Raw genomic sequence first — 25,673 nt, 5'->3', positions numbered from 1 at the left:
GTTTATTAATCGTTTTATTCTGTGTTACAGCATTTAATGCACATAATGCATTTTTTCATTATCGAACTGAAGCTGAACAGAACCTAAAAATGCACTCAATGTTCAGCACTATTTAATAAGAAACACTTGTTCCCGTTGCACAACATTTTGCTACGGTGTGCCCTAATGAACCCAACCTGGCACTGGACGATGCAGTGACAAAGGGTTAGTGAGGGGAAGCAAGTCTGAGTGAGGGAGCAAGAGGTATGTCCAAGAAAGGTGAAAGAGATGACTTACAAAATACAGTTCTATAGAGGGAATGAAGAGGGGTTGTCCTTAAGAATCTACACAGAGGAAAACGGAGACACGAGAGAGATGGGAGAGAGATATTAGAGCAGTGAAAGGGAGTACAGCTCAACAGACGGACCAGGACAAAAAAAAGTAAAAGGGAGAGAAACAAAGAGAAAGGTGAAAGACAAAGAGATAGAGAACGATAAAGAGAGGGAGAAAGAGAGAGCTAGAGATGGAGAGGCGCTTCGGTTAGAGAAGGACCACTGTACTGAGGGAAGTTAGAGAAGGTCAAGTGTACACCACACCAGGCCAGCAGTCAGCAAAGTCAATAGCTAGAAAACACCCATCCTCTACGTGACCTTGTTTGCTGTCAAACTGATGAAGCAGCATACTTTTGAACAACACTGAAAAGAGACGCTTTAGTGTGTTTAGTCCAACTATTGTGCTACATATAACAGGTGAAGAAGCATGGAACACTCACCGTCTCCCTGCATGTCTGAAGTCCATAATGTAAGGTTGTCGCGTAGCAACTGCATGATGAGCGTGGAGTCCTTGTAGCTCTCCTCGCTCAGCGTGTCCAGTTCTGCAATGGCATCGTCAAATGCCGCCTTCGCCAACCTGAGGGCAGCAGCGTGGGCAGAGCAGAGGGGTCAAAGGTTGGATTTCACACAGCATCCAAGTCACACATCAACAATGGGCTGAACATCTAGTAACATGTATGGAATATACAATCAAATGTATTCATACAAATATATATATATATATATAACTAGCCAGGGCATGAGGTGACTTCCTCAATGTGTTGGTCAGACTGTACTGCACACCCAGTCTGAAAATTTCACCATGGCATGATGGAGCACCAGATATGAGCCCCAAGAGAGAGAAGATGAGAAGATAAGACAGGAGAGAGGGGGCCCACCTGCATGCGCGGTCAGGGGAATTGAGAATTTCATAATAAAATACGGAGAAGTTGAGTGCCAGTCCCAGGCGGATGGGGTGAGTCGGGGGGAGCTCGATCATGGCGATGTCGCTAGCGGCTTTGTAGGCTACCAAACTGTTCTCCGCCGCCTCCTTCCTGTCGTTACCCGTAGCGAACTCTGCCAGGTACCTGTGGTAGTCTCCCTTCCTGAGAACAGAGGGGAGAACGAGACCATGGTTATTTCAACCCCTCAAAACAACAATAAATCCATGGTCTCCTTATGTTAACATAGGACTCTTTTCCTGAGGTACGCACTTCTGCACAGAACTCTCCGATTTGGAATTAAAAAGGACTGGTATTAAGAGCCCTTGCTTATACCAAGCGTGTGCTTTTAAATCGTTGTGGGGTAGTGCTAGACCTGGGCGATATAGACAAAAATCTATATCGCGATAAATGTCCTGAATTTATGCTATAATGATTAATAGAACAATAAGTCTATAACCATGTACACCAGAGTTTTTGTTATGATTCTTTAAACCAGGGATGTCAAATATATGGCTGTGGGCCAAATCCAGCTCGTGAGGGGGTAAAATAAATATATACAGTATTAGAATTATTTATTGATTTTATTTTGGGGCGGGGGTGCGACACGAACCTTCCCACTAGCCATGATTGGCTGAGATAATGTATGGGCTGGACATACCACGAGATGGGATTGAATTTGTCTGCCATGTAGCATGCTTCTGTCTATAACGTGAGCTGTTTAGTATGTTGACAGTCCTTTCTACCGTGCCATTTTTTAAGATATAACGTTAGCCATCGAGAACTACAAAAGTTTTTGATGCCTTGAAATTAACAGGCACTATCGACAGATCAGTAGGAAAAAGTGATGGGCTACATTCTGAACACGCCACGGTTAGTGTGAACTGGAGTGACTTGACACAAAGCTGGCCAAACAAGACTTAGCTACAAAGAAAACATCATTAAAATAGTTCCAGTCTGCCGTGACGCATTCATCCATGTATACAGGTAAGAGCCTAGCTCAGATAAAGGTTTCAATTTGGTTAGAAAGTCATTTTTATTGCAAGTTAAAGCAGACCGTTAGCTAGCAAATGTTAGCTTGCTGGCTCACTAGCTAACGTTACATGTATGATCTGTGTAGTTATATTATTTGAATCAGAAAACTATTTGCATTGCTAGTTATAGCATAATGTTATCTAGTTAACATTTAACCTAGTTTGTTAGCTTTAGCTACCTGCAGATTCATACTATAGCTATGACAATGTTTGTATTGGTAGTAGTTGGGGTTATGCCGGTTCATTGTTTAGCTAGCTAGCTAGCTACATGTCTAACAAAAGACTCCACTTCGTCCGGATTATTATACGACCCATCAAATTAGCAGGTGCGTCTGTGGGTGATTACAACCATCGATGGCATTTCATGAACACGTGTACATGTCTAGACAATAGTGACCCATTCCCTTAGCAAGATCTGGGTGAGGGTTGGTTATAGCATTTCCTTCACATAACCCATCAATTTAGACAAGTGTGTCGGGTGAGCGTCATCTAATAACGATAAAATATTCATAAAATGTTTTTATCTGTACACTTTGTTTTTTATATTGCTACTATGCAAGTACTATCACTGTACCGTTTACACCTTCTGCATCCTGTGCATGTGACAAATAAACTTAGATTTGATGTGATATAACGTGTGTTTACCACATGACCTCACATGTGAATCCTTAAAGAGATGGCTGGGACTAAAGCTTCAGTGGGTGTGAATAATGCTGAATGGGTATAAGACAAAGAAGAGCTCTCCAGTACATGTACCAAAAAGGGACATTTTCTCAAAGGTGGGGTTACAAGTTTGTCAACTTTCAAAGGAAAGTTATTTTCCCATTGTTGCAGTGTATAATATAACATTTTCTAGCTCTGTGTCTCCACTTTTATCCAACGTAAAAAAAAAAACACAATTTCAAATTTTGATACATAAGACCAAATCGAGGCGGTCGGTCACGTATACTTTAAAATGACAAAAACCTAATTGAAAATGTGCAGAAATTAATGGACCTACATTCATACAGTTTCTTGACTGTGTCCAGCTCGCTAATACAAACCAAAATGAAAATGTGCAGAAATTATAATTGACCTACATTCATACAGTTTCTTGACTGTGTCCAGCTCGCTAATACAAACCAAAATGAAAATGTGCAGAAATTATAATTGACCTACATTCATACAGTTTCTTGACTGTGTCCAGCTCGCTAATAAAAACCAAAATGAGACAGTCAGGGAGCATAGAACATTTTAAACACTTTGGATAGAAGAATGTTTTGCTCATTTTAACAGAGAGGAAATATAACACATGTTCAGCACAGCCCTCAGGTCCTTGAAGACCAAATGTTAATAGTACTAGTTTGATGGTTGTAGCCATCAATTGTCCCATTAACAATCACCCATATTAGAAAATGTCACATGTTTCTAGTAGTCTGCTTATTGTAATGAATGACATCAGCAAAATGTCTGAGATAAGTGATTGATATGGTCAGTGTTGATAATTTTGGGTTTATTGGCCAAGCTCAAGGTTGCACACAAGTGCACACTTCACAGAAAAGTGTGGAAAACAGATGCAGAGTAGTTGATAAGAGGTTTTACACTCTGCTTGCCAGAGAGCGCGAGAGAGAGCGAGTGTTGTGTGAGCAACTGCCACAATGCTGCACTGAGAAGACATGGAAGCCTTTTCTCATATTACTTCCGCAGTCAGGGCAGGGCGTACATACTCGCTGGTGTGTGCAAAATAGCTTTTGAAGATATCTCCCATCCACAGACGTACATTTTGTAGTAGAAAACCTTTGATTCTCCCGTGTTTGCAGCTGGAATGAGGTGCTTGTCCAGTACATCCAGAATGTCCTTACAGATTGATTTTAGCTCAGTCTCCACCTGCAGAGCAGACAACACACACAACCAGTTGTCAACAAACTCGAGAATGGGAAAAAACATCACACACAACTATGAAGTCTCATTTTTACTTAACCATTGAATGACCTCTTCAAAAGATTAAAAGAGGACCAGAGTCTTAACCTCTACTTTGAAAGGAGCCCCACACCATCCCTCCGATGCAATAGGTCTACATGTATTATGTAACTAACATTTCGACAGCAAGGTGATTCTATTCTTCTACTACCGCCGTCCCGGTGGCTCACCGTTTGCCTGTATTCCCTGATCATCTTTAGTTTGTCTTCGCCTCCTTTGTTCTCTTCTTTCTGTTCGAGGCTGCTGATTATCCTCCAGGATGCTCTTCTGGCTCCGATCACGTTTTTGTACGCCACTGACAGCAGGTTCCGCTCTTCCACCGTCAGCTCCACGTCCATGCCGGCCACATTCTTCATGGACTCCACCATTTCTGACAGAGAGGAGAGAGAGAAAAGAATGAACCTCAACCATCACACAACCCGTTTTCAATAAGGTAGGAAGAGTCTGTTCTGGGGATCGTCAGTTGCTTAGTGGCTGCAATAATTAAACATTTTAATAATATAGCAGAAGCTCTTATCCAGAGCAACTTAGTTATTAGTGCATTCATTTTAAGATGGCCAGGTTGGACAACCACATACACATGACCAAAAGTATGTGGACACCTGCTCGTTCAACACATCATTCCAAAATCATGGGCATTAGTATGGAGTTGGTTCCCCCCCTTTGCTGCTATAACAGCCTCCACTCTTCTGGGAAGGCTTTCCACGAGATGTTGTAACATTGCTGTGGGGACGTGCTTCCATTCAGCCACAAGAGCAGCTGACGTCGGGAATTGATGTTGGGCGATTAGGCCTGGCTCGCAGTCGGCATTCCAATTCATCCCAAAGGTGTGCGATGGAGTTGAGGTCAGAGATCTGTGGAGGCCGGTCAATTTCTTCCACATCGTTAAGCAAACCATTGTCATGCTGAAACAGGATTTGACGGTTGACTGCCAGATGGTGAAGCGTGATTCATCACTCCAAAGAAGGCATTTCCACTGCTCCAGAGTCCAATGGCGGCGAGCTTCACACCACTCCAGCTGACGCTTGGCATTTCACATGGCGATCTTAGTATGCGGCTGCTCGGCCATGGAAACCCATTTCATGAAGCCCCCAACGAACAGTTTTTATGCTGACATTGCTTTCAGAGGCCGTTTGGAACTCGGTCGTGAGCGACGCAACTGAGGACAGACGAATTTGACACCCTACGTTCTTCAGCACTTGGTGGTCCCGTTCTGTGAGCATGTGTAGTCTACAATTTCGCAGCTGAGCCATTGTTGCTCCTAGACGTTTCCACTTCACAATAACAGCAGTTACAGTTGACCAGGGCATCTCTAGCAGGGCAGAAATTTGACAAACTGACATCCTATGACGGTGTCACTTTGAAAGTCACTGAGCTCTTCAGTAAGGCCATTCTACTACCAATGTTTGTCTATGGAGATTGCATGGCGGTGTGCTCGATTGTATACACCTGCCAGCAACGGGTGTAGCTGAAACAAACAAATTCACATATTTGAAGGGGTGTCCACATGTACACAAGTATCTCACTGATGATAGTACATTTTTCTTCAATAACGTAGTTATCAAAGTCAGTGCTAGTAGGGGGGAAAATTGTGACAGTTCGTTCACGAAATGCAAGTTCTCTTGCTGCTCTGTAGGCAAGTACCATGGTCTTGTAGCGGATGCAAGCCTCGACTGGAAGCAAGTGGAGTGTGCAGAGGAGCAGGGTGACATGGTAGAACTTGGGAAGGTTGAACACCAGGCCGCCTGCAGCGTTCTGGATAAGTTGCAGGGGTTTGATGGCACAAGCGGGGAGCCCAGCTCACAGCGAGTTGCAGTAGTCCAGACTGGTGGTGACAAGTGCCTGGATGAGGACCTGCGCTGCCTCCTGTGTGAGGTGGGGTCGAACACTACGGATGTTGTGGAGCACGAACTTGCATGAGCGAGTCACCGCCTTGATTCTTTCAGAGAACAAAAGATGTTAAGGGTCATGCCAGATTCTTTGCTCTCTGGGAGGGGACAACCGTGAAGAGAGGTCTTGAAGCGGGCAGGCCTTCCCGGGAGGAAGAGCAGCTCAATCATGTCGAGGTTGAGCTTGAGTTGGTGGGCCGACATCAAAGCAGTGATATCTGCCAGGCACCTGGGTGTGCCACCTGGGGTTCAGAAGGGGAGGGGAAGGAGAAAAATAGTTGAGTGTCATCCGCGTAGCAATGCTTGGCGAGAACATGATATGACGGAGCCGAGTAACTTGGTGTATAGAGAAAAGGAGAGGGCCTAGAACCGAGCCCTGGGGGACACCAATAGTGTGAGCATGTGCTGCAGACACAGATCCTCTCCACGTCACCTGATAGGAGCGGCCTGCCAGGTAGGATGCAACCCAAGAGAGTGCAGAACCTGAAACACCCAGCCCTGAGAGGGTGGAGGGGAAGATCTGATGGTTCATGTGTCGAAGGCAGTGGATAGATCTAGGAGGATGAGAACAGAGACAAGAGCGTCAGCTTTGGCAGTGCGGAGAGCATTCGTGAGATAGACAGCAGAGCAGTCTCAGTTGAGAGACCTGGTTCCACAGAAGTTCAAGGCCGACAGTGGTACTGCGGGCATTGTTAGCAGAAAACAAGATCCCCATTATAGAAGGGAAAAATGACATGGTCAATCTTTATACAAATAAACACATTTTAGAAGACAATCATGGTGCCAATAATTGGTTCTAATACACCAGATGTATGTCCTTGAACAGATTATTCAAAACAAACAAAAAATATTTAAAAAATGTAATCGCATACAGAAGTTACGGATAATTTAGTTGCTAATGGCAGCCTGCAGTGCCACGGTCAGGCCTTCAACTTGAGTTACTCAATGAGATGGGGCAGCACTGAGCTATCCTGAAACGTCACATCATGGAGTAGCACAAACTGCGCATCTAATATCTTAACCGACAACAGTTGGCTTCAATGCGCTATAGAGTCTAAACATAGGAATGAATGGTGTCAAATGATCGATGGCTTTGTCCATTCATACACCTTTATAATTTAATTTATTTGAACTTTTCATTTCTACAAAGACGGCCGCCAGTCAATTTAAATGGTAACATCCATTCTATTATCTATATTTCTATTAATAGGTTAGTTATGGGGGATTGACAGAATTTCAAACCAATATTCCCATTCAAGTACACAATAAATATACAAAATGTGGACACCCTTTCAAATTAGTGGATTCGGCTAATTCAGCAACACCCATTGCTAACAGGTGTATAAAATCGAGCACACAGCAATGTCAATCTCCATATACAAACACTGGCAATAGAATGGTCTTACTGAAGAGTTCAGGGACTTTCAACGTGGCACCTTCATGGAATGCCACCTTCAATGTCAAATTTCTGCCCTGGTCAAATATAAGTGATGTTTTTTTTATTTCACCTTCATTTATCCAGGTAGGCCAGTTGAGAACAAGTTCTCATTTACAAATGCGACCTGGCCAAGATTGAGCAAAGCAGTGCGACACAAACAACAGAGTTATACATGGGATAAACAAACGTAGTCAATAACACAATAGAAAAGTCTATGTACAGTGTGTGCAGATGTAGTAAGATTAGGGAGGTAAGGCAATAAATAGGCCATAGTGGCGATATAATTACAATTTAGCAATTAAACAAGTGACAGATGTGCAGAATATGAATGCGCAAGTAGAGATACTCGGGTGGAAGTTGGGTCGGCTATTTACAGATGGGCTATTTACAGGTGCAATGATCGGTAAGCTGCTGACAGCTGATGCTTAAGAGTTAGTGAGGGAGATATGAGTCTCCAGCTTCAGTGATTTTTGCAATTCGTTCCAGTCATTGGCAGCAGAGAACTGGAAGGAAAGGCAGCCAAAGGAGGAGTTGGCTTTGGGGGTGACCGGTGAAATATACCTGCTGGAGCGAGTGCTACGGGTGGGTGCTGCAATGGTGACCAGTGAGTTGAGATAAGGCAGAGCTTTACCTAGCAAGGACTTACAGATGACCTGGAGCCAGTAGGTTTGGCAACGAATATGAAGCGAGGGCCAGCCAACGAGAGCATACAGATCGCAGTGGTGGGTAGTATATAGGGCTTTGGTGACAAAACGGATGGCACTGTGATAAACTACATCCAGTTTGCTGAGTAGAGTGTTGGAGGCTATTTTGTAAATGACATCGCCAAAGACTAGGATCGGTAGGATAGTCAGTTTTACGAGGGTATGTTGGGCAGCATGAGTGAAGGATGCTTTGTTGCGAAATAGGAAGCCGATTCTTGATTGAAATTTGGATTGGACATGCTTAATGTAAGTCTGGAATGAGAGTTCACAGTCTAACCAGACACCTAGGTATTTGTAGTTGTCGACATATTCTAACTCAGAACCGTCCAGAGCAGTGATTCTAGACGGGCGGGTGGGTAGCGATCAGTTGAAGAGTGAAATGGTAGGTAACACAAGCTCACAGAACGGGACCGCCGAGTGCTGGAACGCATAAAAATGGTCTGTCTTCGGTTGCAACACTCACTAGTGAGTTTCAAACTGCCTCTGGAAGCAACGTCAGCACAACAACTGTTTGTCGGGAGCTTCATGAAATGGGTTTCCATGGTGATCTTAGGCACACAAGCCTAAAATCACCATGAACAAGTGTTGGCCGGAGTAGTGTAAAACTCACCAACATTGTCCTCTGGAGCAGTGGAAACGCGTTCAATGGAGTGATGAATTACACTTCACCATCTGGCAGTCCGACAGACGAATCTGGCTTTGGCGGATGCCAGGAGAAGACCACATAGTGCCAACTGTAAAGTTTGGTGGTGGAGGAATAATTGGCTGGTGCCTGAGCCCGTGCACGCATATAAATTCCTGGCCTACAAGCTTGGCACACCTGTATTTGGGGAGTTTCTCACATTCTTCTCTGCTCTGTCAGGTTCAATGGGGAGTGTCGCTGCACAGGTATTTTCAGGTCTCTCCTGAGATATTTGATCGGGTTCAAGTCCGGGCTCTGGCTAGGTCACTCAAGGTAATTCAGAGACTTGTCCTGAAGCCACTCTTGCATTGTCTTGGCTGTGTGCTTAGGGTCGGTGAACCTTAGACCCCGTCTGAGGTCTTAAGCACACTGGAGTGGGTTTTCATCAAGGATCTCCGTGTAATTTGTTCCGTTCATCTTTCCCCTCGATCCTGACTAGTCTCCCAGTCCCTGCCCGTGAAAAACATCCCCACAGCATGATACTGCCACCACCATGCTTCACCGTAGGGATGGTGCCAGGTTTCCTCCAAACGTGACACTTGGCATTCAGGCCAGAGTTCAATCTTGCCATCATCAGACCAGATAATCATTCTCATGGTCAGAGTACTTTAGGTGCCTTTTGGCAAACTCCATGTGGGCTGTCATGTGCATTTTACTGAGGAGCAGCTTCCGTCTGGCCACTCTAGCATAAAGGCCTGATTGGTGGAGTGCTGCGGATATAGTTGTCTTTCTGGAAGATTCTCCCATCTCCACAGAGGAACTCTGAAGCTGTCAGTGACCATCGGGTTCTTGGTTACCTCCCTGACAAAGGCCCTTCTCCCTCGATTGCTGTTTGGCCGGGCAGCCAGCTCTCGTAAGTCTGGGTGGTTCCAAACTTCTTCAATTTAAGAATGATGGAGGCCACTGTGTTCTTCGAGACCTTCAATGCTGAATACATTTCTTGGTACCCTTCCCCAGATCTGTGCCTTTCCTTCGACCTCATGGCTTGGTTTTTCCTCCGACATACACTGTCAACTGTGGGACCTTATATAGACCGGTGAGCCTTTCTAAATCATGCCCAATCAATAGAATTTACCACAGATGGACTACAATCAAATTGTAAAAACAGCTCAAGGATCAACGGAAACAGGATGCACCTGAGCTCAATTTAGGGTCTCAAAGCAAAGGGTCTGAATACTTAAATAAGGTTTCATTTTTTTCTTTAATTAATTTGCAAACATGAAAATAAAAAAACATTTGCAGTCATTATGGGGTATTGTGTAGATAGATTATATTTTGTTTCCTCAAGGGGTCTGAATACTTTCCGAAAGCATTGTATAGAAACAAACACTGGACCGTTTCCTTTATACTGTCGTTAACACAGTATTCATAATGTGTTCTTCCTTTCCCTTTCATATTGCTCATTCTAATACATCTATTACTATTGCATTTGTAACATTATTTATATACTGGATTAAATACTGTATTCTTATTCATATACTCAACTCTTCACATAACTCATTCTCAAGTGTTCCGGGGTCCGCTCTCCCAAAACAAGTACTGAAAAGCTTGATTCTGGTGGCATTTAAAAAGGAAAAACACTCAAACCATCTTAAATACATTTCTACCTCTAGAAAGTATCTCAATAACGTATTGGTAAAATGATTATAGTATACAGGATGCAACTTAAGGTTGAGTGCTGCAGCTATCTAAAGAAACACAGAGACCTTTCTGAATTTAAAAAAAGTTTATATTAACAAAATTAACAGAGGAACATGAATTAGAGTCCCCTGATTCATGTTCATCACAAAAGGAGGGCGTTGGAAATCTCTTTCCAGGTTCTGACAAGAACCTAGTTCTGACTTAGGTAACAGCCTTTGTCAGAGCACTTTATTCTTCTGGGTTTTTGGAAAAAGATTTCCAACGCCCTCCTGTAATTGAGCTGCTTGATTTGGGGGGGGGGTTGTTGATGCAGAGCCGCATGCAGGCGGCAAGATGCTCTCCCTGCAGTCTGTTCCTCAAGTCTGTTTTGACCTGCAATAACAAAAGAATAATAAGAGGGGGGACTGGGACAAAGAGGATCTACTTCCACATTTAAATGTTCTTACTCGTTTCATTGCAGAGAAGTCCCTCTCACAATTAACCGGAAGACACTGGTATAGTCAGTGCGATTGCTGCCAGCTGGATAAGGCAAGTGTAGATAGCCTCCACTCAAACTGAAAGGCCAGCTTTGTCATTGCCATCATCTGTTCAAACCCCTGAAATACATTAAAAACAAAAAAATATTCAACATTAAAGCAGAGCCAACAGAGTGGTAGTTCAACAGGAAAAAGGGTTGGGCAACACTGGCCTAAAATGTTCTCTTCAAAAGACTCACACTCAATGCCATACCTTGAATGCTCCAACAAACACATGTTGCTTGTAAGACAACCACTCTTGCAGCACAGCAGCCTCTGGCAGTTGCAAGAACTGCTTGGGGAAGAGGTTCAGGTTAAAAGGTGTTTATCCTCTCACTAGAGAAAGCAGGCTGAGGTCCCAACAGACTGAAGGCCCCCAGAATCTACCGGTGTTGGAACCTCCGGTCTAGGCTGTCCTGAAGGCCAACAAGATATGGATCCATTACCTAATTACAGCGCAAAACAGAAAACAAGTGATTAATAGCTGTTTTAGTGGATCCAACACACAGGATGTAACATTGGTTTAATCACAGCATTTGAAAACAAATGGTTTTTACCTCCTTTCTGAACCCAAACCCAGAACTGCACCCTGGTCTTGTCCACCTGGCTTCTCCCTCTCCTCCTCGATGTTGAATGCACCCAGAAACCCATTGGGCCATCGAGGTCCTGGTGGAGTTGGCTCAGAAATAAATACATAATGCTACAGACTAAATATGCAAACATTTTTAGCCCTTAGCCTAATTTAAGGACATTTGACTAACCATGTGGCGTATTATATAGCCACGGCTTCAGTCTGTCAATTGTATGTCACATCTGAATTGCCGGTAGCGCGCACTTGGCCTTACTCCATCTACCCTCCTGGTTTTTCTATCCTCTGTAAAATGTTGTCCCTCATGCATCCCTAACTCACTCCCGGGATTCTGCCTCGTCTAGGTCTAGTAAAGTCACACACGTATTATAAAAAGGATATTTATCCCTTTAAAAGCTTAAGCTAACTAAAGAAAGTGTCATAAAAATAAGGCTGATTTGACATTAGCTAGCTAAGTTAACATTACCTGACACTTGTCCTTTCTATTTTGCTGCTGTGGCTGGAAATATTTCAATCAACTCGCCTGAGAAAAAAAACTCTAATTGAAGACAAATGTAGCTTTCTTTCTTGCACATGATACAGTTCCAAACAAACCACCTAGCTAACTTGCTAGAATAGAAACGTTAGAAAACCAATGTTTCTATCATCAACATAATGTTACTTGTGGATATTCAATAGCTGGCCATACAGTTTAATTGTGGCAGCAATATTATCAATTTGAAGTCAAAGTTTACATACAACTTTGCCAAATACATTTAAACTCCATTCCTAACATTTAATCCAAGTAAACATACCCCGTCTTAGGTCAGTTAGGATCACCACTTTATTATAAGAATGTGACAAGTCAGAATAATAGTGGGGAGAATTATTTATTTTAGTTTTTAATTCTATCATCACATTCCCAGGGGGTCAGAAGTTTGCATACACTCAATTATTATTTGGTAGTATTGCCTTTAAAATGGTTTAACTTGGGTCAAACATTTCAGGTAGCCTTCCACAAGCTTCCCACAATAACTTGGGGGAATTTTGGCTCATTCCTCCTGACAGAGCTGGTGTAACCGAGTCAGGTTTGTAGGCCTCCTTGCTCACACACGCTTTTCAGTTCTGCCCACACATTTTCTATAGGATTAAGGTCAGGGCTTTGTGATAGCCACTCCAATACCTTGACTTTGATGTCCTTAAGCAATTTTGCAACAACTTTGGAAGTATGCTTGGGCTCCTTGTCCATTTGGAAGACCCATTTGCGACCAAGCTTTAACTTCCTGACTGATGTATCAGTGTGGATGACGGATCACCACCTCAAGCTGAACCTCGGCAAGACGGAGCTGCTCTTCCTCCCGGGGAAGGACTGCCCGTTCCATGATCTCGCCATCACGGTTGACAACTCCATTGTGTCCTCCTCCCAGAGCGCTAAGAACCTTGGCGTGATCCTGGACAACACCCTGTCGTTCTCAACTAACATCAAGGCGGTGGCCCGTTCCTGTAGGTTCATGCTCTACAACATCCGCAGAGTACGACCCTGCCTCACACAGGAAGCGGCGCAGGTCCTAATCCAGGCACTTGTCATCTCCCGTCTGGATTACTGCAACTCGCTGTTGGCTGGGCTCCCTGCCTGTGCCATTAAACCCCTACAACTCATCCAGAACGCCGCAGCCCGTCTGGTGTTCAACCTTCCCAAGTTCTCTCACGTCACCCCGCTCCTCCGCTCTCTCCACTGGCTTCCAGTTGAAGCTCGCATCCGCTACAAGACCATGGTGCTTGCCTACGGAGCTGTGAGGGGAACAGTACCTCCAGGCTCTGATCAGGCCCTACACCCAAACAAGGGCACTGCGTTCATCCACCTCTGGCCTGCTCGCCTCCCTACCACTGAGGAAGTAAAGTTCCCGCTCAGCCCAGTCAAAACTGTTCGCTGCTCTGGCCCCCCAATGGTGGAACAAACTCCCTCACGACGCCAGGACAGCGGAGTCAATCACCACCTTCCGGAGACACCTGAAACCCCACCTCTTTAAGGAATACCTAGGACAGGATAAGTAATCCTTCTCACCCCCCTAAAAGATTTAGATGCACTATTGTAAAGTGGCTGTTCCACTGGATGTCATAAGGTGAATGCACCAATTTGTAAGTCGCTCTGGATAAGAGCGTCTGCTAAATGACTTAAATGTAATGATGTAAATGTGATGTCTTGAGATGTTGCTCCAATATATCCACATAATTTTCTTTCCTCATGTTGCCATCTATTTTGAAGTGCACCAATCTCTACTGCAGCAAAGCATGGTTGGGATGTGTTCTTCGTTTTGCAAGCAACCCCCCTTTTCCTCCAAACATAACAATGGTCATTATGGCCAAACAGCTCTATTTTTGTTTCATCAGACCAGAGGACATTTCTACAAAAAGTCCCCATGTGCAGTTGCAAAACGTAGTCTGGCTTCTTTATGGTGGTTTTGGAGCAGTGGCTTCTTCCTTGCTTAGCAGCCTTTCAGGTTGTCGATATAGGACTCGTTTTACTGTGGATATAGATACAAAAGTATCGGTTGTTTCCTCCAGCATCTTCACAAGGTCCTTTGCTGTTGTTCTGTGATTGATTTGCACCAATGTACATTCATCTCTAGGAGACAGAACACGTCTCCTTCCTGAGCGGTATGACGGCTGTGTGGTCCAATGGTGTTTTATACTTGCGTACGATTGTTTGTACAGATGAATGTGGTACCTTCAGGCATTTGGAAATTGCTCCCAAGGAGCTCTACAATTTTTTCTGAAGTCTTGGTTGATTTTTTTTCTTCCAATGATGTCAAGCAAAAAGGCACTGAGTTTAAAGGTAGGCCTTGAAATACATCCACAGATACAGCTCCAATTGACTCAAATGATGTCAATTAGCCTGTCAGAAGCTTCTAAAGCCATGACATCCCTTTCTGGAATTTTCCAAGCCATTTAAAGGCACAGTCAACTTAGTGTATGTAAACTTCTGACCCACTGGAATTATAAGTGAAATAAATCTGTATGTAAACAATTGTTGGAAAAATTACGTGTCATGCACAAAGTAGAAGCACTAACCGACTTGACAAAACTATAGTTTGCTAACAAGAACATTTTGGTTGAAAAACTAGTTGTTTTAATGGCTCCAATTTAAGTGCATGTTAACCTCTGACTTCAACTTAGATCTAAATGATGTTAGTAGTTTTTAGGTTATAGATAGTTTATGTAGTTAACTAGTTGGCTGGCTAATGATAGTCAAACAAACAAGCTAACATACCTTTTTTGCAGTTTCTCACACGGGTACACTGAGGTGATTCAAGTGAAATGTGTTTCGCGACACAGAGCTTTTGTATTGCGCACTGGTCCCTGGCACGCTGTGTTTCTCGAGTTGCAGGCTGCCTGCCACAGCTCAAAGAGCTAAGTAACCTTCTTAACTGTGTTGAATCCAGATGATCTATTTACCAAGAAAAGCCGATGTGCTCCACAGAATCTATGTTTGGTAGAAATAGGTGTGGTGGCAACGAGTCGGTCGTGGCGCAGCGCCACACTTAAACGCAGGCAGAGGAAACACTCTTACTGCTGTACATTGCATTTTTTTTTTTATACTGTTTATATAAAAACACAGCCTGTAGTTATATACTGGATTCTCTACAAAGCTCGCTAATATATTTACTGCTGTACATATTCTTAGCATATCTGTTGGTGTACGACCACAGATTGCACTTTGATTACTGAAATTACTTTCATTTGGGTTGTTAACTGGATTGGTCCTGACAGACGTAGATTTTTTTGTGTAATAATCTAATTGTCAAGGTAAATTACCATTTTTATTAAATACCATTAAGAAATGATCAAATTGTTGGATTTATGGACTTATCCTCAATCCAAAGCGGTTCACTGGGTTTTCATACACAATGACTATCAGGACAGATCACATAGGCCAACTACACTCACTGTATAGAACAGGGTCTCCTGGCACATTTCTCTTCCATATTTAGATGTATAAAGAGATTAGATGGACACCTTGAAAGGTTCCTGTCATCACCAGCTCTCTTAATGGAGTGTCTGGGGAGTTGCCAGCGTAGACCGGGGGGGGGGGCGTAGCCGTGGGAGTAGAGCCCAGCTGGCTGCTGAGCCAAAGACCAGAGGAGTGTCTTGGAATTCTAGAATCTTCCCTCATAGAACGTTGTCGGATTCAGTACTGCGTCAGTGTCCGAGTCTGGGAGATTTCTTTTATAAAATAACTTTTGGTTGTCGTCTGTAAAATGCAGTAGTCAAGAGACACCATTACAGGGCTGGTGTAATCAAAGTGAGGCAACTTGCAGGTGGGGGCCTTTCACATTTAATGATACACCAGTAAATCAGATCAAGGAAAATGACAGGAGCTGTGCAGCTGTCAAATATGGGTGTTATAATACAGTACGTGGTTACAACAGTTCTTAGCTAGAGCAGAAATATTGCTCGTAATAATTACGGCATAACATATTGCCGTACTAGGCCTATAGCCCACGTTAGGCCTACATGTTTACAGTTACACAATACCCTACCAGTGCTATATACCAATGCTTATGGGACTGAGGGGGAAACCCCAGAAAGCATGGGGTCTTGCACTGTGTGGCCATGCGGTGCACAGGCAGGCAGAACAATGTGTGCCATATACATAGAGCCTATGACTTCTAGAGACAGAGTGAGAGACAGAGTGTACCTACAGCAGCCAATGGCAGACCTCCACAAAGCATGCTGCAGAAACTCAATGCTCGACAGTCAGCGCCCAGGAAGAGCAGCAGCACTACAGTATCTCTGCAGCAGAAGACCACTGAGCCATGGCTTTGATCAGCGGACTAGGGCCGTGCTCAAACGCACTCAGTGACCCCTCTACAGATTGACACAAAATGTAAAAGGTAGGGGAAAGGAAGCTGACATAAAATTATGAAATCAGATCAAAAGTATGATGACCAAAGTATGAAAAATTACTGTTGCTTCTAGATTGATAAAGTTCGATTGGGTTCAGGGAGGCGGGATTATTAAGGGCATAGGGTGACATCAACTTAACTCATTTTAATACACCAATGGTATTTAACTCATTTAAATAAGTACCGCCTTGTAACCAACGTCGTTGGGATAACTACTCTATACGTGCCAAAATGACTGTAAGGGTGTCAGCAAATATAATAACAAGTTTACACTATTCATCTTAAATTGTTCACCCCCCTCAATCTACACACAACACCACATAAATGACAAAGTAAAAACTGTTTACATTTTTATAAATTAGATTTTCTTTATAGCTACGTTAACACTGAATACATAAGTATTCAGTCCCTTTAAAATCAGTACTTCGTTGAAGCACCTTTGGCATTGATTATAGCCTCAAGTCTTGGCACAACTGTATTTTGGGAGTTTCTCCCATTCTTCTCTGCAGATCCTCTCAAGCTTTGTCAGGTTGGATGGGGAGTGTTGCTGCTCAGCTATTTTCAGGTCTCACCAGAGATGTTTGATCGGGTTCAAGTCTTGGCTACGGCTGGGCTACTCATTCAAAGAATTGTCCCAAAGCTACTCCTGCATTGTCTTGGCTGTGTGCTTAGGGTCGTTGTCCTGTTGGAAGGTGAACCTTTTCCCCAGTCTGAGGTCCTGAGTGCTTTGGAGCAGGTTTTCATCATAGAGCTCCCTGTACTTCGCACTGTTCATCTTTGCCTTGATTCTGACTAGTCTCCCAGTCCCTGCCGCTGAAAAACATCCTAGCAGCATGATGCTACCACTACGCTTCACCATAGGGATGGTGCCAGGTTTCCTCCAGACTTGACGCTTGGCATTCAGGCCAAAGAGTTCAATCTTGGTTTCATCAGACCAGAGAATTTTGTTCCTCATGGTCTGAGTCCTTTAGGTGCCTTTAGGCGAACTCCAAGCAGGCTGTCATGTGCCTTTTACTGAGGGGCAGCTTCGGTCTTGTCACTCTACTATAATGGCCTGATTGGTAGAGTGCTGCTGAGATGGTTGTCTTTCTGGAAGGTTCTCTCCCTGACCAAAAACCTTCTCCCCCGATTGCTCAGTTTGGCCGGGACGGCCAGCTCTAGGAAGAGTCCAAACTTCTATTTAAGAATGGAGGGTTCACACTATTAGGGTGTGGTGCCTCGCTTAATGTAGAAATGTCATGTGTTCTCGATCACCCAGGTCCCCCACGCAGACATGAAGAAAAGGAAGATCTCAGCTAGTTTGAATGAACAGGACTCGCACCAGCTTGCCTTTTATACATGTGTGGAAGCAGCACATCTTACTGTGCTCAGCTATTCTGCCACCTTGATTAGCACAACTCAACAAAATCAAATTAACATTTTAAATGACTGCAAGAGCAATCGGTGTCTAAAAAAATATACTTTGTTAACTGTTCTATCTTAACCCATCAAGCAATGAAAGAGGAATACTACTCAGTCTCTGGAGAAAGAAGAGAACAGACGTGACTGAGGTGTGTTGGGGGGAGGGGTGTTACTGCCACCATTATGACAGCCCGGTGTGGCTGGAAGCAGTGTATAAGTGCACTTCCTGAAAGAATAGGGACCAAGGAGGGGAGCGAGGAAAAGGTAAGATAGCACAGTTTTTTCAAAGATCCCCACTAAGCAGGCAGCTCCTGTGTGATCTATTTACACACACACACACACACAGGATGACTCGCCTGGGCTAGAGAGAGAGAGGGTTTACATAAGAGAGTAGCACACTGCTGCTCTCGTCTCCTTCTGTCCCTTGGTCCCCATGTCAGGGTGGCTGCATAGGCACATACCTTCCAGTCTCTGGTCTGGCTTAAGCCCAGCTGCACTATGCGCCTTGCACATTCCTCTGTGCCAAAGGGGGCTCAGGAGGAGTGGCCTGTTCCACAGCAGGCCTGCAGGGGAGAATCATCCTGGCTCGGAGTGGCCAGCCCCTCCAGGTGATTGACCTCTTTCAGCAGGCATAAGGACACGAGGGGTGGGGTGGGTTGTAGGCTACAGCTGGTAGGGGACAGTATCCTGTTTCATAGCGGGGCAAAAGAGATCGGAGAAGAACCTGCATGGCCTGTGTAGCACTGCTGATCTTTGATATCAAAATCTATAAAACTCTCAGGTACTACTACAGCACTTAACAGTGTGCCTTCCCAGCAATACTGCTGTCATGTTAAATGGGGAAAATAAAAAATTCAATGAGACTAAGGCATCTTCCTCTGCATTCATCATCATCATGGGAAAGTCTTAGCCCAGATAAGTCTGCATAATTTATGAACTGGGTCATCAGAGAGGTACAGTTCAGATAATTCAAGTACTAATAAATCAGGAGAAGAAAAATCTTCAAGACTAGTGATAAGAAGAAAAAAAAACAAGTTACATGTCGGGATATTATTGATGCTAGATCATATCGTTTTGACAATATTGCAATATTATTTAGCACTCGTTGGCTGTGCCTACCTATTTTTCCTTTCCTTTCCAAGCTATGGCCTGTTCTCCATCTTCTTTTTTTTTCAAATTAGGGCAGCAATTTGTTTTATGCACTTGTATTTATATGACTAATCTAAACTCATTATCATGGCTCTGTCACTCTGCAACAGATATGTGAGCAATATGTTTGGAACATCGAATCTTAAAAATCACAGTATCGAATTGTAATACATATAGAATAAATCTCAATACATATCAGCACCTAAGTACAGATATAATATCGTATGGTCCCTGGCAATTCTCAACTCGATTCAAGATCCACATCAAAACACTCGTCAAGGAAAGATGGTGGTATTCTACAGGGAAGGCTCCCAAAAGGAATTCAGAATCCACTCAAAACAGAAGCTTGAAGGATCACTTCAGCATAACTGGGCACTAACAGGCATCAATGATAGGGGATAGGGAGCCCAAATGTGTAGCGACATCCACTGAGGAAATAGTCATTGCAATCATAGAAATTATAATGGCGAAGGGGAGCTGCCGTTTTACGGGCTCCTAACCAACTGTGCTATTTTGTGTGCTATTTCGCATTGTTTGTAACTTATTTAATGTTGCTGATAATGTCTCTTATGACCGAAAAGAGCTTCTGGATATCACAACAGATTACTCACCTCGAACTGGACTAACGTTTTTTCTTTAAATGAGTTCGACGCCAATGATATACTGCTGCTCTGAGAATAGGCTCAAATCCCTGACATTGAAAAGAGAAATACAGGGGGCGGAGATCGGGGTGCTTTGTAAGAATTTGGTGAGTGGGTAACCCGCCTCTACCATCCGTTCTATTGGCCAACGCGCCGTCACTTTAAAATCTGTTCCTTGTTAAATGACTCCACAGGCATGAATAATTATTTTAAATAATTAAAGTACAAATATGTTCTAAAAAGGTTATCTTCCTTAACCTTCAATTTTTTTATCAGTTCCTCTTTGTTCCAGACTCCCGAGTGGCGCAGCGGTCTAAGACACTGCATCTCAGCGCAAGAGGCATCACTACAGTTCCTGGTTCGAATCCAGGCCATGATTGAGAGTCCAGCACAAACAAATAATATTTAATGAGACAAATTGATGTTAGGATATTTCAGTTATACCGTATGAGATAATGAGCCAAATACTTTACGTTGTTACTAGTGATGCACCGTAGTAGTGAGGCATCACTACAGGCCCTGATTCGAATCCTGGCTGTATCACATCCGGACGTGATTGGGAGTCCCATAGGGTGGCACACAATTAGCCCAGCGTCTTACGGGGAAGGCAGTCATTGTAAATAAGAATTTGTTCTTAACCGACTTGCCTAGTTAAATAAAAAGGTTACACACACGCACCAAAAAGTTATTTTGAGGCTTTTATGCATGTCCCCATTACCCTAAAACATAATAATCAAAACCTATTTCTTTCACTTACTTGCTGAGCTGTGCCGTTTCGTTGTTCATTTGTTCAGTCGTTTAATTCTCAACCAGGATTTCATGACATATGTCAAGCAGTGAAGTTTCAGCTCTGTCTGTCCATGACCTTTCTTTCTCCGTGCGCACGGTCACTGTGTCCGTTTCCATCTTGTCCAGCTGCGTATGTAACATTTCACGTAAACACAGTTTCTTGTCTGCATCGAAGTAGCGGTCCATGTACATAGCGTTGAGCATAGTGGCGACACAGTAGAGAGAGAATGCCACCGAATTGCTTTGTCGAGCAGGCGTTTTAATGCCATGAGAGAGGGTATCACATCTGCTGCAGGCGCAGTGGATGAGCATATATCTCGAGTCAGTTGTTTGAATGGAGCTTGCTAGTGTGTTCATGTTTCCAAGTTTCAAACATGTTCTCAAATGCCATTGAAATGCCAGCGGTGGTATGACAAACCGGCACATTCACGAACATGCAACATCCTCAGTACGAAATCCTCAGCATGCTCACAGGGCTGATATCGCTGGTTCAAATGTCAGTCATAATGCTAATAGCAGTGACGCAATGTTTATTTTTTAGCAGTGACGCCATTACTGTATAACTTTGGTAGAGCAACATCTGGAAAATAGCACACTTGGTAGTGTACTAGTGCACGACCATTCGGCAAAAGCCAACATCAGAACGGTTCATTGTCAAGGGCAATGAATACCATTATCTTGCCATTAATGGATTTCGCCTTTTGAGTTGAGTCGCTGAAATTGTCTTACTCTTTCAAATGACTGCTCGATCTACACAGCAGACATTGTGGGCTAGGTTAGGAATGTTGCAAGTGTAGCGCAACATTTTACATGGCGTCATTACGTTATATAGGTATGCACGTCAGCTTTGACATCGGTTTTGCACATCAGCGTTAAACTAGACATCGGGCCAATGCCGATAAGTTCACCAATATATTGTGCATCCCTAGTTGTTACAGGTGTCAAGTTTATGGGCATGTGGCGCACTGTGTAGGAGGGAGGTTCCCATGTGTGAGAAGTGTGCAGAAAGGCATGAGACAAAGGAATGAGTAGCATTGGGAAAATAAGCGGTATGTGTTAATTGTAGGGGTGCCCAAGGGGCTTCGGATCAGAAATGTCCAGTGTGAGAGAGGCAAGGTTGAGGTTACCAAGGGTTAGAGTAGTGCAGAGGGTGTCATATGCTGAGGCAGTGAAGAAAGTAATGGGTCAAGGGGGAGGGATCCTGAGAGGATTTGTGAGTAGTAGATCTATACCAATATGGAGAGATAAGGCCAGTGATATATACAGTGTTGCCATGTTTGCAGTTTTCCCACTTAATTGGGCTACTTTGAAAAAGTTGCGAGTGAAAATGTATTGGTTCGCAGGTATTGCACTGCGGCTGCCACGGCATCTCATATATATAAATCCCCCACTGTGAACTGCTCCTGACTGTCAGGCAGTGAGACAGGCTGAGTGAGTGGTGGGGAGGGCCGGAGGGGTGTGTGTTGAGGAAGCACTACAGTTATTGGCTGAGGCACGCGAGCGAGAGAGCAGCCAGCACGTGCACACATTATGACAACTTTTTATCAGTTGTAGGTATCAATAATCTAGAACTGATGCACATCAAGAAATAATGGCGACAAAGCACTGGAAAATGACTTTGGGGCGCATTATATAAATCTACTCAGGGGTGGTTTAAACTGCATTCTAATGTTGACTGCTTAAAGAAAACGGTATCAAACAAAGTGCTTTATGCATGCTCAGTTCTTGGGTCTCGGGGGCTGCACGAGTAGAAATTTTAAATGGAAGCTACGGAACACCCTCGCATGGTTCTTTTTATGGGGGAAAAGTCCTAAATTAAGCTGACAGGCAGTGTGTGTGTGGAGAATTATACATTTGCCTTTGTTGGCCATCAAATAGCCAATTAATGTATATGCCATTGTAGGCTACCATTTGATACAATAAATGTGGAAATTACGATATCACTGGATATGATTGCAAATCATTTTGCCTGTAACTGCAATTTACTGTAGCCTTGTGTTATTATGAACACATTAGATTGACGGTAAAAGTAGTCAGATTAGGCTACAGATAAAACAAATGTAAAAAATAAACACTGGCTATTGTTGACAAGCATATTCAGTTCATTAAGACATTATTAATATTTCATTCAGTGATTGAAATCATGACCCCATCCTCAGTAGCCTATTCCAGCAGGCTATTGGGGAAACAAGCACTTATTGCGAAATTGCCTCGCTATTCATGTTGAACAAATTTGTCTGTGAATTTGAACTAAGCAAGCTGCTGAATTGTTCAGTTTACATATTGCCTATATCTTGTCTAGGCCACTGTAGACCGTCTGAAATGAGATGTAGAACATATCAGGGGCTATAGGCTACCTGCCTTTATCGAAGGAAACTACGGCAACATTTGATTAGAATCATAAACCCAGATTTGAGTCTGAAGCCTATGCCTATTGAAATGACAAGTCAATCTCACAAATGGGCCATTTATAAAGGTTTGTAGGTTTAACATCAGCACAACTGCCAGAAAGTAGCCTAACATTAGATGTTTTTCTGTTCATCCAGCAGGGTAGCCTAGTGGTTAGAGCATTGGACTAGTAACCGAAAGGTTGCAAGTTCAAATCCCCGAGCTTACACGGTACTAATATGTTGTTCTGCCCCTGAACAGGCAGTTAACCCACTGTTCCTAGGCAGTCATTGAAAATAAGAATTTGTTCTGAACTGACTTTCCTAGTAAAATAAAAGGTTAAAAAATAAATAATAATAAAGTGTTTCTTGCTCAATATTCATCACTCAAACTCTCCTGTCGGGTTTATCTATTGTTATGCAAATGCACAAAAGCGACATTTTTAACCTGGTTCGAGCCCCAAATGCTGATTGGCTGAAATCCGTGGTAACCGGTTTATAATAGCAATAAGGCACCCCGGGGTTTGTGGTATATGGCTAATGTACCCACACCTAACGGCTGTATCCACGCATTGCGTCGTGGTTATTGGCCATTGGCCACTGTGGTATATTGGCCATACACCATACCCCCGTGTGCCGTATTACTTAATCATAGCAGTCAATCGAGTTAAATCCACATCCATTGATGGAAAATGATCTAGCAAGTTAAATAAGGGCGACATCAGTTCTCATGTCACATATTAAAATTCCTTTATTACACCATGGCATAGCTTGCAATAATTGAGGAAAACTCAATTTTGCTTCTAACGTTGTTACAAGTTACAATGATATCTTAATTGGCTCGATAACTTGTGGAAATTGGTTTAGATATGGCAACTCTTTACTTGCTGTGGGGACAAATTGGGCTAGTTTTCAAGCCTTTAGTGCAGGTTTTGAATAGTCATAGTGCTAGAAATGTTTACTTGACCTGGCAACCCTGGATATATTCTTAACAATGGATAACAATGGTTATCAACAGTACTGCAGGGATGGAACACAAATCGCAGAAAATAGAGGTTGTGGTGGGAGATGCAGAGAAGTATTTGGGTGTATGATTTGACGTCATTAGAGTTACCGGGTATGTTGAGTATTGGTGTTCTGTCCTTTAAGCCCGAGGTAGGACTAGATAAGTTTAAATAGTGGAGTATGGTGGTGGGGTTTTAATTAGTGTAGGTTTATATAGGGGAAACAAATACCGTACCTTTTTCAAGCAAAGTATAAGAGGGTTCTATTCCAGTCTAGTTGCTGGCAGTACTACAACATTTCTGGGTGCCGTTAAACCTCAAACTCAAGTAACTTATACTTTCCTTGAAAAATAGTTGGCAAAACTGCAGTCGCTAGCAAAGTAGCTTCAAGACTAACGTTAGCTAACTAGGCTACGAAGCCGCTATTTCTAGTGTAATGGCATTACTGTCAAAATAGCTAGCTAGTTCATCAAATAACCAAATTATTTTTGTGAACAAATGGTTCGGTAAACCTTAACCATTCCCCATGACACCGTAGCTATTGCAATTTGGCAACCATTGTTAACCGCCATTTTACCACAGATTTTAGCTCACGTTCGTTAGCTGTCATGCTCTCATCGCTCTACGTTAACGTTTGTACATCCATTGAGAACTAACAACGAAGTCGGAACAACAGGACCACCAGCAGAAACAACAAACGGCTTTCAAGATAGCATGGGCTGAATATCACCCATGCCCATAAAAATCACTGAATAGCCGAAAACCCAGTAATACACATGTGTATCGCTTGATACCTTTGTTCAATCAAACCACTAACGTTAAATGACTTAACTAGTTAGGAAACCCTATCTTCAACGCAATTTTGTCTCTACTACGATCTCTTACTAGCGAGTTAACGATTCCATCTTCAAACCACCTCATCCGCTCCTCGAAGCCCCCCGCTAGAGAGAGGGAGACAAGCGAATGAGGGACATACTCCGCATTGACAGTAAATCTTAGCCCTTACCATCGTATCGCTCGGCTTGTTCGGCGAGTTTGGCCTGGTATACTAAGTGTTCTCGATCTGCCATGGTGTTCGAGGTCGGGCTGTCGATGATGTGCGGCCTGAAGGAGAGGCTCGACCGTGGGTCTGTCTCAGACTGCAGTTCCTGGTGGAGCAGTAGCTCAGCGTCCCCACTATCTAACTACCGGTAGCACTGGTTTAAAGATGGCGTCCGAACTCAATCCGGGAAATTGACGCAATCCACGCCAACACCACATCCCCGCTCTTCACTTTTCTTTCTCACACACTCCGGTGCAAGCTATTGGCCACTAACCCATTTCATCTCATGTATTTATGGTGTGATTATATTTCAACCAAAAATCTATTGAAATACAATGTGTATGTCAACCAAAAATCGATGGAAATACAATGTGAAACACTGGTCAGTAATAAAAAGATTCAGTTAAATATAATCCACTCAGCATGACCAGACTCCATAAAGTAGTGTGCATATAATAATGGTGGTTCACACATCAGGGCCACATATTTATATTTTAGTATATGGTTCTGGTTCACAACTCATTGCTGGAGTGAATACTGTTATTATAATACTGTGACTCCGGAGTGGCGCAGCGGTCTAAAACACTACATCTCAGTGCTTGAAGCTTCACTGAAGACACCCTGATTCGATTGCAGGCTGTATCACAACTGACTGTGATTGGGAGTCCAATAGGGCAGTGCACAATTGGTCC

At 43.4% G+C, this 25,673-nt stretch overlaps 1 protein-coding gene across 2 annotated transcripts in view; it reads right to left on the bottom strand.

Annotated features, from left to right (window-relative positions):
• LOC118390948 (14-3-3 protein epsilon-like) overlaps positions 1 to 25,200 on the bottom strand; it is a 33,597-nt gene extending 8,397 nt beyond the window's left edge. Inside the window, exons 1-6 of one of the 2 annotated variants that reach the window (XM_035781816.2) lie at positions 24,946 to 25,200; positions 4,395 to 4,594; positions 4,025 to 4,131; positions 1,190 to 1,396; positions 752 to 888; positions 277 to 323 (exon numbers count right to left, since the gene is read on the bottom strand). In XM_035781816.2, coding sequence (XP_035637709.1) covers positions 316 to 323; positions 752 to 888; positions 1,190 to 1,396; positions 4,025 to 4,131; positions 4,395 to 4,594; positions 24,946 to 25,009 — 723 coding nt within the window. In that variant the 5' untranslated portion in view covers positions 25,010 to 25,200 and the 3' untranslated portion in view covers positions 277 to 315. The remainder of the gene's footprint in view (positions 1 to 276; positions 324 to 751; positions 889 to 1,189; positions 1,397 to 4,024; positions 4,132 to 4,394; positions 4,595 to 24,945) is intronic. The other variant, XM_035781815.2, reaches the window with a different exon arrangement.
• Positions 25,201 to 25,673: the final 473 nt, after the last annotated feature.

This window comes from Oncorhynchus keta, chromosome 12 (genome assembly GCF_023373465.1).
Source record: "Oncorhynchus keta strain PuntledgeMale-10-30-2019 chromosome 12, Oket_V2, whole genome shotgun sequence".
In the NCBI taxonomy this organism is placed as follows: Eukaryota; Metazoa; Chordata; class Actinopteri; order Salmoniformes; family Salmonidae; genus Oncorhynchus; species Oncorhynchus keta.
Note: the sequence above shows the minus strand (reverse complement) of the source record. Positions and strands in the feature narration are given on the sequence as shown.